This window comes from Vigna radiata, chromosome 8 (assembly GCF_000741045.1).
Source record: "Vigna radiata var. radiata cultivar VC1973A chromosome 8, Vradiata_ver6, whole genome shotgun sequence".
NCBI classification, from domain to species: Eukaryota; Viridiplantae; Streptophyta; class Magnoliopsida; order Fabales; family Fabaceae; genus Vigna; species Vigna radiata.
This window is the reverse complement of record NC_028358.1, coordinates 37855390-37868580: the sequence shown is the minus strand read 5'-3', so window position 1 is coordinate 37868580 and position 13191 is coordinate 37855390. Positions and strand designations below refer to the sequence as shown.

Here is a 13191-nt window from a genome sequence, read left to right as displayed (position 1 = left end):
AGAAAAAATAATCTGCGGTGAGACATTTGAAATTTAAAATAACAATGTAGCCCACCACCTTCATAGTGATGAAACATTTTTAAATATAAGAGATTTACAAAACATAATTGAATAAAAAAGGAAAGTAGAATGGAAGAATGTGAGGGAATTTTGATTTTTAAAATAAAAAATTCACACTCGATTCATGTTTGACCCTAAAAAGCTTAAACTCAGACACTTGGCTTTTTCTTTCTTGGTTTCTTACCCTAATAGAAAGGTAGAGTGGACACCACAATGTCTGCCTTCCAGAGAGCAAAGTATCCCACAAAGATTTTCCACCCTTTTTACACCACTTGTCCTTTTCACTCGACTCCCTAACCTTCTTTGTCTAATCCTCAAAAGTAAAGCTGCTATACTACTACTACTATCTGCTCTTTTCTTTTCTTTTCTTTTTTTAATTTTTTTCCCTTCCTCCTCCTCCTCCTGCTTCCTCCTGTATCAGTTTTTCCCTGCAACAAATCAAACCGCACGTCAAAATCTTTTACATACAATTCGCATCAGATACAACAAGGATTTTGCAATTCACATGGTGAAAATAATCATATTGCTTCTAACTTCAATTTCGTAGAATCCCATTGGCCATTGGGGTTGGCAAACATAATCATTCCAGAGTTTGAAAGGAAAATGTCTGGATTTTTTAGCATCTATTGAACATTCTCCCTTTATAGGGGACATGTGACCAGTGACCGAATAGCGAATACCTTTTGTTCAGTTATTTTCTTTTTTTAAAAGAAGATCTGTTCGAGTGCTCATGCCTGGTAATGTTGTCTCCATTTCATTGCTCCCCTATCCCCGAATCTTACAAACCAACCTATTTCTCTTTGACTGCCCAAATGTTCTTTATTTGGTCAAAATTATGTAAAAAAGTTAATTTCCCATACGAACCCCAGAAACACACTCCATTAAAGTAACTTGAAAAAATGAATTAGGCCGGGTCATTTATTCCATGGCATAGAAAACTACCTCTTTGGTTGGAAAAGATATAGAACATATGTCATATGCAATCAAATACATGGATAGAAGGAGGGAGGAAACAAGAAACGACAAACCTCAGGAAAAAGAGGAACCTACTTCATTAGGGTATGACCTACAACTAGTGAAAATCAGAATTTGAATAAAATTACCTGAATGCCCTCTACACGCAGTTAGCTAGCTAGTTAAGGATCTCCATACTTAATTTGATTTACCCTGAAGCACTAAGTTAATAGTCAACCACCCCACCCAAACCGCCCTTGGCATGATGACATGAGAAGCACCTTTTCAGGACTACGGAAATACTTTTAAGGGTGTCCCGCCATGATCTCATTCTTTTATGATCAAAATACCCTATTAACATCTTCCAAGTTCCCATCCTGCTTTTCCCCTTTTGAAATAAATTGACCACAATGCCCTTTCCCGATACTAACAACGAGTGTCGGTGGCCCGACATCACCTATGTTCTTTCATCTTCCTTCTATACGACATATTGCCTGTTATAAGATTTGATAATATATACTGAGCTAATAAGGACACAGCTTAGACAAGTTCACGTCCACGCATACACACAAGCTGACAAATTCAGCACCTGTTCTTGATAACAATTCAATGTTAGTCAATGAAATTCAATTGGGGTAGTTAGGATGAACCTGTATCATATTTCACTACAAGACATCCACAGGTAGGTGATCCTCCCCCACCAATTAATTTTACAAATACTATGTTCAGCAAGATAACAGCCAAAAAAAAAAAGGAAGGGGTTCATTCGGAGAACAAGCTTTCAAGTTAGCTAACAAAATGACCGAACAGGAAAAAGAATTTAACAATGTTATGCTGTCATACCATGGACATAATAAATGCTGGCGTGATTTTGATTAAATGGACAATGTAATGTCGGGCATGTTTTATTCAGTAAAAGTGAAAACAAAAACACCTGAATAATAGTGTTTAATCGGCACCATTATTTTAATTAGGATGCCTTCCCTATGGTAATTTATTCAGCGGGTCCCCAAAAACTCTTTGTTTGAAAGGATGTCAATAAATCATTGAGGTAAACACAAAACAAAACAGGAAAGAGCGGTTACCTTTTTCTTTAGGTAGAATCTTTGTAGTGTTGGGCATGGCCTAAGTCGCTTTTGGGGTAGCTTGCTTGAAAGCAACAGTGGGAGCTATTCTGCAGCTCCTCCTCTGATGCTCCTGGACAAGTTCTCCGGCAAACCAGTCAAGTTTCTCGAAGTTACTCTGTTCCCCAATTCTCTTTCCTCCAAACAGCACCGACTCTACATTCTCCTGCTTCAACATCTCCTCTGCTATTCCAACCAGCATCTTTACGTTGCCGGGACTTGAATCTGTATCCACATTGGGTCCACAACGCCCCATGCTCGACCCATTTGCCTGTCACATAACAATCCATCAGAACATCCATCATCGTGTAAAACTGAAATATACCCTGCTAAATATTACATTCATTTCTACATCATGGACGGTGTCAGTAAGATTTCAATGCCACACTCAAATGAAAAGGACAAAATGAACGACCATAAAGGAAATTAAATAAAAAACTTTTGGTGATCACAATCCCAACCAATATGGAATGGGCTTTTATTAATAGTTGTGACTAAACTTAAAAAGGTTTTCTACTTCACACGACACGGCTCTATTTAAGGAAGAGTCTGATTTGGGCATTCCTTCAATGAATCCAAGTGACAAAATGCAATGTGTATGAATTTCATGAGCAAATCCAAGTTGCTCGAGAATGGGAAGGTTTCCTTAACATGGAAACAGAGATAAAAATGAACAAAAAGCACAACATTAATTAATACCCATCCATCAATAGATATCCCATAACAAGTCCAAATCCAGCTATGCTGTCCCATACATACTCATCAACTTGCTACATCCAGACAACACACAACAGATCCCCTACGGAAACCCCACACCCCCTACCCTCCGGCTGGTGTGAAATTGACTCCATTTAATACACCATTGACGTTGATGGAGCTCACAAACTCAACCAGTTACCGGAAAATAGAAAAATAAATTGACACCCATTAACAGTTTCCATTTCCATTTATTCAAATTATTCAAAGCCTAATTGTGACATTTAGACAATTCACATTTTGACTAAGCACAAAATTCACTAACTGACCCCACCAAAAAATATTCAAAATTCAAAATTAAAAAAAATACCTGAATGCGGACATAATTCGTGCTGCGGCTATGACCAAAGGCCATGGCCACGGCTTGGTCGACCAGGTCCGACGACCCGTCGCCAGAAATGCGGGCCATGGGCCGGGCCCAATCCTTGGCCTTCCAGCGTTTGACGCGGTCAAAGTCGTAACTCACCTCCATTAGTTGACCCGTTCCGAGGGACAGAACCAGAAGGTCCTCCACGCCGCGCACGAACGGAAACTCTTGCTTGTTGTGTAGCACGTGCGTGATTGCCGCGCCCGTTGGGTTACTCATCGCCAACCCTCCGTCCACCGCCACGCACTTTGTCTGACCGTCCACGGAACGCATCTGAACCGGTTCAAACAAACCGGGTTCGGCCGAGGTCGCTCGACACACCTCCCACAACCGAAAATCGAAGCTATCCGTTTCCAACGCGTCCGCACGTGAGAACAAAAACGGCGCCGTACTTGATAAGTCGTAGCACGGAATCAATACCGGTTTTATCGTGTCCTTCAGCGTCAAACTCCCACCCTTCTCTGCCGTGAACGCTTCTTTCACAGCCTTCTCCAAACCAGCCGTCGCCGTCGTCACTGAACTTGACCCGCCGGAAAGCAACCTCTTCAGGAACCCACCCCCGCTACCCGCGCGGTAGAACTTGCTTCCTTTCTCCGCGAGAAACCGCCATGTGTCCTCGGCGGCGAAAATCGGCCGCTGGTGGTCCTTCGTTGCGAAGAGCATCGCCGTGAAGATGCCACCTACTCCGGCGCCAGCGGCAACGTCGAAGTAGTCCGCGATGGTGGCGTTCTGGTCGCCTGATTTTTTCTTCAGCGCTGATTCCAGGTAGGCCAGAGCTTTTCCGGCGAGAATCCCGCGCATGCCGCCTCCGTCGATGGCGAGAATGCATATCTTTCCGCGCTGGTTCTTGACGGAAGAGACGCCGTCCACAGCGGTGACGTTCGGGGGGGTCTCAGATTCCGGCTTGGGAGGTATTTGTTTGGGAAACCAGAGCTTGGGATCGTCGTAGCCGAAGAGGAACTTGCTTTCGAGAATGGAGAAGATTTCGTAGCTAAGCTTATCCGTCTCAATGCTCGGTTCTTGCATTTCCAACTCATTAGCGCAATCCATTTTTGTCTTTGTCTTCCTTCAAATTTTTACAGAATTTTTTTTTCTCGAAATATTTTACGAAACAAACGAAACGCTTTTTCTTTTGATTTCCGTCTCAAAACAGCACAAGGAGGTTCGCCAGCATGGTTTTTAAAACTTCTTGCGCGTCTATTGCATGCAATTAAATCTGCGTGTAGAAAAAAATTCACCTGGGAAACCTGTAAAAGAAATAAAGAGGAAAATGAAATTTATTCTAGAAGGGAGGGGGTTTGTGCATTGAAGATTCGAAGGCGTGCTACGAATTAGAACATTCCAAAAACACATACCTCATTTGACAAGAATGCTGAACCAACCAAGATGACAATTGGAAAACAACATTTTTGATTTCGCAATCGGTCTGCTGATGTTCCTTCTCCAAGCGCCCCAAACGCAAATTATATTATTTGTCTGAGCACTAAAAACTGCAACACTCGCTATCAGTGAGAAACTGAAACTGAAACTCCAAGTGAGAGTAATGATTCCGTGGTACAAAAAGTATGGGTTTTTTGGCTAAAGCGTAAAGGGGCTCCTTCTTTCCCAGTGTATGAGCAGCAGGTGCAGTTGGGTCTGCGTTTCTCTGGGTTTCTTTTGCCCAAAGTAGCTAAGCTAGCTCCTCTATGTAAACATCAAGTGGAACCAACAAACCAACCAACCAACAAGCACCGAACAAAAACCAGAAAATGCCAAATCACCACAGCTGCACCACCATATCTATATCTATATCTGTATACTCCCACACATATATATACCCATTCATTCTTTCACCTTTTTTATCCTTTTACCATCACAACTATTCACTGTTCTTTAGGCTTCTACAGTTTAGCCTTTCTGGTCATGGAAAAAACAAATACAAATAATAAGAAACGAGAAAGAGAAAGGAAGAGAGAGAGAGATAGGTAGTGTTTGTGTTTGTGGCCTCCTCAACTCAACTATAGAGAAGTAGAGAAGTGGGACAGGTGATGGGTCCCAGAGTAGGAATTGTGTTGGAGCAATTGAGCGTCATCACCAATGAGCCACCGACACTTGTACACCGTCAATCGTGGTGCTCGCCATCCATGGCTCAGATTGCACCAACACTATTGCTCCGTGATCAACGTTGCAATTCCCCAATTTCTACCCTTAGCAACACCTTTCTTATTAATTATAAACTTAATGATGCATTATCAACACCAAATGTCCTCTGCTAATTTTGCATTAAATGATAAATTAAATAACATATTGCCTCTCTTAAACACTGGTGTGCTGCATTTGTTGGGGGAAGAAGGAATAGGGTAGTTTGCCAATAGATTTCGCTTTGCCCTTCCGTAGGGATGTGGGGACCACTTCGCTTTGTTTTCTTTTGCGCATACATCAGAGAGGAGAGCAAAAACAGCAGGGACAGGGAGACAGTTTCTGGTCATCAGGTGCAAAAATAATTATAAACATTTCATTTTCTCAATCACAATAATCTTATTGAAATTGCAAATAAAGAATGAATGAAATTCATTAAACATTTTTTTAATCTAACGGTTGCAAGTAAATTATCTTCAAATATCGTACATTGTATTTCTTTTATCAAACACTTAAAAAATTATAGTCTCCTTATCTTGTTAATCTTATTGTCTTAATCAATTTTAGTATACATAATTTTCATGAGAATGAAACTTCAGAGAAATTTCCACTAATTTTAGGAATACTCCGTACAATAACACTCTGGGATTTATTTTGAAAGCATGCAAAAGATAAGATGAACTTATTATTATAAAATATCAATTAAAGTGCAACCCTACTGCTATCTTACTCTTTAAACCTTTGTTCTCAAATTTAATTTAAAATATAATTATCAAAATTCAGGAAAATAACCTTCAAGTGTAAAATTTAAGTCATTGATGTTCTTTTAACATATCACCTTTGTTAATGTGTATATTGGTTATATTTTTTTATTAAAATTTAGTCTGTATTAATTCAATCTTAAAGTTTAATTTAAGAATGAGATTATATCTAATCTATATACACCCTTATAATCATGTCAGTAAATATCACATCTTCAAAAAACTTTATTAATGAAAATTTATTCCGACGTTACATTGTTGTTTTCTTTCAAGGTAGATAGTTTTCTCTGGTTTTGCCTTACTTAGGAGTTTTATTTTTAATAACCAATTTATTCTACGTTTGTGATTGATTGCAATAGAAAACAATAGAATAAAAGCTGTTATTTTCAGAAGTTTCAGCTCATGGCCTGAGACGTTAACCCATTTTATTTTACTTGAAATTACTTTTCTTACAACTTTTTAAAGTCGTTTTTATAACTTAACTCTTAAGTAATTAATTATTTTAATTAATTATAATTTTTTTAATTAATGTCTTCTCATCAGCCATCATTTAACTCCTCTCTCTATTTTATTTTTTATTTTTTTTAAAGGTGACTAACGTGTGGATCACCACTACAAGTAATTGATAAGAAATGGGGATAGATATATTGACACATAATAGATGACATAGTGCATGATCACAAACAAAAGCAACAGTATAAAATTTGGCGTGCTATGCGTAACTGGAATGGTTATGACAAATTCAAATGATAATCAATTAAGTTGTCGTAAAATGAAATATATAACTTGGTACTTGAGCAAAATGTTCCATGTAACTATGTTGTTCTCACCATTCACCTTATATGATAAAATATCTGCAAAGGATTTCGCTTATGTATGTACTGTATATGATAAAAAAAAATGTAATGCATATGGGTATGGATTCTTTCAATTGAATTCAACTCGTACTTGATATCATGAAAATTAGGGTCACATTCTATCTACATTGAATTATAGTATCAATTTTTAGGGAAGTATTTCATGTTGATCCAGTATATATTTAGTAATATTCAATTTCTTAAATTAAACAAAGATGAAATTAATATATATATATATATATATATATATATATATATATATATATATGTATGTATATGTATATTCATGTTTTCAATATCTATTTTTTAAGTTAAGTACGTTTATTTAACACGTCTAGATATATCTTTATTTTATGATATATATTGGTTGTTATGTTAACATGTATCTCGTTAATATATATTTAATTTAGATTTATCTATTTCATTAAGATAAGTTAGTTATGATAATTTGCGATTAAGATGGTGAAGAAAAGATTATTTAAATATTGTCAGGTGATTATGCCACATGGTCCAAGTTCATCAAGTAATAACTTATGAATAATGATATAAATAATACGTCTTACAAGATACAAAAAATTACATTAATGTATTTATAGTTTACTGACGTACTAAGTTGACTTAGACATCAAAATATCTGTTTACAGACACAACATCTATTCATCTTTAGGAAGATAAGTATCTGGAAGGTGGAAAAATATCTTTGAGATTGAATATTTGAAGTTTTTAAAGTGTTCTTTGAATCTTTACAAGATACACATTCAACTTTGTAAGAACAATATGTTTTTTAATTTTTAAAATTTAATGTGAAATTGAAATTCATCTATATTCAAAACTTTGTTAAATTTTTGTCCTCAAATTTAAAAAATGAATTGATATAATTATTTTAACCTAAATACCTTACATTTTTTAACATGTTAAAAGTGTTTCATGATAGTATTTAAATAATTTATACAATTTAACACTTTCTTCTTCAATGTTTGCTGGAAAACACTTTTGTCGACTAAAAAAATGTTAATATAATTGGATTAAAATAACTATATTAATTTTTCTTAAAATTTGGATACTAATTAATATATATATATATATATATAAAAGTTCAAAAATTAAAAATTTGTTTAATCATTATTTTTACCGTGTATTTGATATTTATTGACATTATAATTGTTTATTATTTTCTTTGTAAATTTAATTTTTATGAAAAATCTTCTTTGATAAATATATCCATTATTTAAGAGGAACTTCAATGAAATACAAATTTTATGTATCTAACAAATGTTATTTATAATGATAGGCGTCAATTTTACATAAAGTACTAAAACAAGTATAATTAAATTTAAATTATTCCTTTGTTATTCATAATAAAATACATTTATTAATTTATTTGCTATATTACTGTCTTAGTTTAGGCTAGGATTAGAAAGATGGATATCATATATTCTTTAATGAATAGAGTATTGAAATTTACTATTTGTTACGAGTATATGGTATCTAAGTGATGTACATACGTAAGGATTAAATAAACTTGTCTACCACTATAAGTTGTTCAGACGAGATAATGAATTATGAATATTTTATTAGTCAGGTTAAAAAGTTTTATACATAAAAAAAATTAATCATAAGTTATGAATATTTTATTAGTCAAGTTAAAAAGTTTATAAATAAAAATAATAATAATAATAATAATAATAATAATCATTGAAACATGATTTTACAAAAAGCAAGAATGACAAAGTGAAGTGGGTAATACAGCCCAAGTTACAATTTGCTATAAAAAAAATGAGTCGAGATATTTGAGCATGTTAGCTCGCATAGGTAAATCTCGCTTAAATCACAGCTTGCATGGTCAACAAATTACATTAATTTTTTATTATTTTGTAGTATTGTTTGTATGTTGAATAAAATTAAAAACTTTGATTTATTATTTCATTAATATCATGTATTTATAATTACACGTTTAAAATTTATTTTATGGTTCGTTTTAATATATATTTTCATAGCATGATTTTCTCATTTACTTGTAGATTAAAAAAACTCAAATTAATGATTAAAAAATTGTGAATGACTTTCTATATTTATATATATTTTTAATTTTATATTGGTCGTCATGTAGACGTAGGACGATGCATATCAATTAATACACGAGTTTTATGTTAGTCAATTCATGAGTTTTGTGTTGGCCAATTCATTCTGATACAGTTTTTAGTAAAACAAATGCAAAGCAAGTAAAAAAATAATTATAAATGTTTGTGTTTTAATTAATGTCTATAAATATGCACTTGAAATTTTTTCAAAAGGGTATAAAAAAATTATAGACAAGACATATATATACTTTCACCTCTAATTGCATATGAATTATATATTTTTTAAAGTAATATGATCCATCATACCTATACCAAATAATTATTTTATGGTCATTATATTTTTGAGTAAGACATGTCTAATTTAAAATCAAACGTTTTATAAAAATGTAATTGAAAAAACAAAAAAATGCGACTTAAATCACAATAAATCAAAGAAAATAAAAATATATATAACTTTTGTTATAATAATAATCTCATTGGTTATTTAAATACGTTCCTAGTATTTTAAATTTTAATTTAAAACTAATACTTTTAGTATTTGTAATTCGAATAATGTTTTTCTCTGTTAAAAATTTTGTTCTTATGACTGAACATTACAGATTGTTTATTCGACAATCTATTTTGATTTAATGATTTTATTATTAAATATCTAACCACATGTTTATTTTTTTTAAACATTCAGTTTATCAATGTTTGAGACATTTGAGTCGAATAGCCATGAAAAGTTTTTTTTTTTCAAATTATAAGAATAAAATAAAAAGTTTAACTCTAAACTTTTAATGTGAAATCAAACCGAATAATAACACTTATGACAAAAAGATAGAGTTTAATAAGTTAATTTAGTAACCCAATCAAAAGAAGCAGACATGATGATCTATTCAATCTAATCTTGTTAATTCGATCGAGGTCTAATAAAGCTTGATTAAGGTTTGACACAACTCAATCAAAATTCATACAACTTAATTAGAATTCGATACAATTCGATCAACATTTGATATAAGTTGATTGAAGTTTGAAGCTATTTCAATTGAGAATCAGTTCTAAAAAATTTTCATTCCGACATACTATTTGATAACCCGTTCGACAATTCGGCATGAACTCTTTAAACACAATCTATTCATCAAATCTTATAATTCGATAATTTGAGACGTAAAAATCAACTTATTCTTAAGTAATCATACTAACTTAACTCAAATATTTTTTTGATAAAAAAATATCTGGTTTAAACTAATTAGATTAACTTTTTTTACCAGTCTAACTTTCTAATCTAATAATATTTTGAGAGTTGAAGGGTGAAATTGGATTATCTTAAAGTTTATTTACTATTCTACATATCAATATTTTATTCAGAAATATATTATGAATCACCGTATTAATCAATGACCGAATCATTCATTCCTCAAACCAGATGAGTGAACATCGGATTTTCATAACATCGATTTGAATAAAGATTCTCCAACCCTAACCAATTTCTCTAATGAACTTAAATGTGACAACAGTCAAGACATTTTTCTATTCTATTATTTATTAGTATTATTATTATCAATAAAAGACACCTTTAAAAACATGATACCAATAATTGAAAGTGCGAATTTCGCAAAACGAAGGAAAATTTTGGCAAGACGTTATTTTTATGCCATTCTTTCTCGTTGTTTTAATTATATATTTAATTTTAAAAAAATTAGTTTAGTTTTGTATTAGGTGTGATGACTTAATAGGAATGATATAGTTGGGTAACTGTGATTGAAAGTTGATTACTGTGAGAAAGTCCAGAATGGCGAACACGATCCACTAGTTGAAGTTTGGTGATTAAGCATATAGAGATTAAGTAGCCAAACACAAAAGACTTTGATAAATGAAAAGGAGGTTTTAAAAGAGGGAAACATAACATCAAGATGGGATTAGTGGATTGATAAGTCAATTGTGATTAAAAGGGTTTGAATAGATTGAAAGACCTTTGAATGACCACTCACACTCCCACCTACAATAAACCACTCCTTTAACTTTTACAATGCCAATCTACATATTCTCCTAAATCAATCATAATATACTTTTTTTTTTTTTCTTTTTCTTCTTCTCATCTCCCAATTCTTTGCATGCGTGTCTGCCATGCCACGGCATCTCTTCAACAATCAACCATTCACTTTCTTTATCTCGATTATATTCTATAAAATATTTTCTCTAATAACTATACATAGTATCAACTGTATAAATTCATATAAAAAGATTTTTACCATGCATATAAATGTGTAACATCGATCAACTATCCATACGTTATCTTTACTGAAAATTGAAATTTTTCCTTTTTTATTGACAGAGTTCACACTCTTGGTACATAAAAAGTTATACTTTACTTGGATGAACATATTATACTATGAAATTAAAATTATATTTATGGTTTTCTCTATAAATGGCCCGAGACATCCTCACTCAGACACTGACTTGTTTTACTTCCTTTATTTGCAAATTAACATGCATCCAATGCTACCCTTTTTTCCAATCACTTTCCATTGCAAATATATATAACACCAACATTCAAGCTTTGCTGCCTCCTCATACCTTTTCAAAATATCTGTGATTCTTACGTGGCTACGTGTCTCTAATGTCTGCGTGGTTTTAAAATGTTGGGTCAAATTTTGAAATTTCACAAAGAATCAAAGTCAAACTAAATAAGTGGAATACTATTCATAAACTGATCCAATAAGAGGACAGCGATCTTCTTACTTGACCCTAATCGAGGACATATCCAGGTACAAACTGTTGGTTACAACACTGCATTTGTTTCGTGTACGTAGGTTCTTTCGAATCGCAAAAGGAAAAACAAAAAATGTTTGCGTGGTCTTCTACAATAGAACCATGACAAATGTGGTCTTGCCACCTCGCTTGAAAGGGACTTCGTGGGCTCTAAACTTTTATAGGCCTTTTAGGATCTGTGAATCCATGGAGGTTGCTCCACGAATTAATGTACGGATGAAAGATTATTCAATTCATGATGTTACTTTCTTACCCCTTAAAAATGATGTCTATTAAACCAATTTGCATTTTGCTTCTACCAAACAAATTCTGTTGTTTTCAATTACTTCGCCTAAAAATACCGACACATGTTTGCGCACACGTTATCGACGTGCTTTCTTTCTCCTATAGTCGGTATGATTTCAACATCTTTGAGTGAATTAATGTCGTTTTATCGTATCTGTACCATGTTTCGCACACAGTAAACATATGCGGTTAAGGCATCGTCCCAAAAATTCAACAAAACAACCGTACTACGGTTTTACTCAAAATGATTGTTGGTGCAAAATTACGGCACTTAGTTATAATAATATTGGATTGTTGTAATTTAATAAATCTTGATATGTCGGATAGGATTCTGTAAAAGTTTCATAATTCAAAGTGTTTGGTTTTCTTCTATAGATCTCTGTTCAAGAGAACTGGTGAGTATATGAAGATATTCTGATACTATTCACTATCCAAATATCACATTCAATACAGTAACAGAAGAATAGTAAAATCAATGATTGATATTTTAGGATAATTATAGTTATATTATTCGCCTTATATTCTTTTGCGTGTATATTAGTAGTTCTTCTCGCATATAAATATTTTCCCTAGATTCATCGCATCTAGCAAAAAAATATCTATTTTGTATTTTTCATGTCGACTGTTCATTGTGAATTGTGACACCACTCTTCCTTATTTTATTTAATAATTTAATGTTATATTCTTTAACTTTTTTACTCATTTAAAATTTATACGCACTTCAATGTTTTCCTCTTGGCCTTATTTCTTCAAATTCACTCTGTTTTTCCTTACAATAATCATCTTCTCTCCAAGGATGCAACAGTGATTCATGTAAAGAGTTTATTTGTATCGAAATAGAAAATGAAAATGCTAATAATCTTTATCTCAAAGCTCTGAATGTGACATCCCTATTTTATACCATACATGTCTAAAAATCAAGATGTCCACATTGATAATAAAAGAGAGCAGTTGAAGAGTAGAAAAGTTAATCAGGTTTTGATTACAGTAATCCCGAAATCTAGAGGAAATTAAATAAACAAAACACATGGGAAAAATTCTAGAGTTTTTCAAAATAGATACATATGTTCAACT

General features: G+C 33.0%; 1 protein-coding gene across 2 annotated transcripts; it reads right to left on the bottom strand.

Moving 5' to 3' along the window:
* Positions 1-5226, bottom strand: LOC106772170 (patatin-like protein 6). 2 transcript variants are annotated; one of them, XM_014658383.2, is made up of 4 exons: positions 4617-5225; positions 3205-4508; positions 2100-2409; positions 1-488 (listed from the first exon to the last, which is right to left on the bottom strand). In XM_014658383.2, exons 2-3 carry the CDS (start codon positions 4309-4311, stop codon positions 2140-2142), a joined length of 1377 nt encoding a protein of 458 aa, XP_014513869.1. In that variant the 5' UTR covers positions 4312-4508; positions 4617-5225; the 3' UTR covers positions 1-488; positions 2100-2139. The 2 variants fall into 2 exon arrangements, with proteins under 2 accessions (XP_014513869.1, XP_022641178.1); XM_022785457.1 differs by lacking the exon at positions 1-488 and having other exon boundaries at positions 2099-2409; positions 4617-5226.
* Positions 5227-13191: the final 7965 nt, after the last annotated feature.

Coding starts and splice junctions, on each gene's coding strand:
- LOC106772170 (XM_022785457.1), bottom strand. CDS start 4,311: ATGGATTGCGCTAATGAGTTGGAAATGCAAGAACCGAGCATTGAGACG. Junction 2,410..3,204: donor CGAATTATGTCCGCATTCAG/GTATTTTTTTTA, acceptor GTTATGTGACAG/GCAAATGGGTCGAGCATGGG.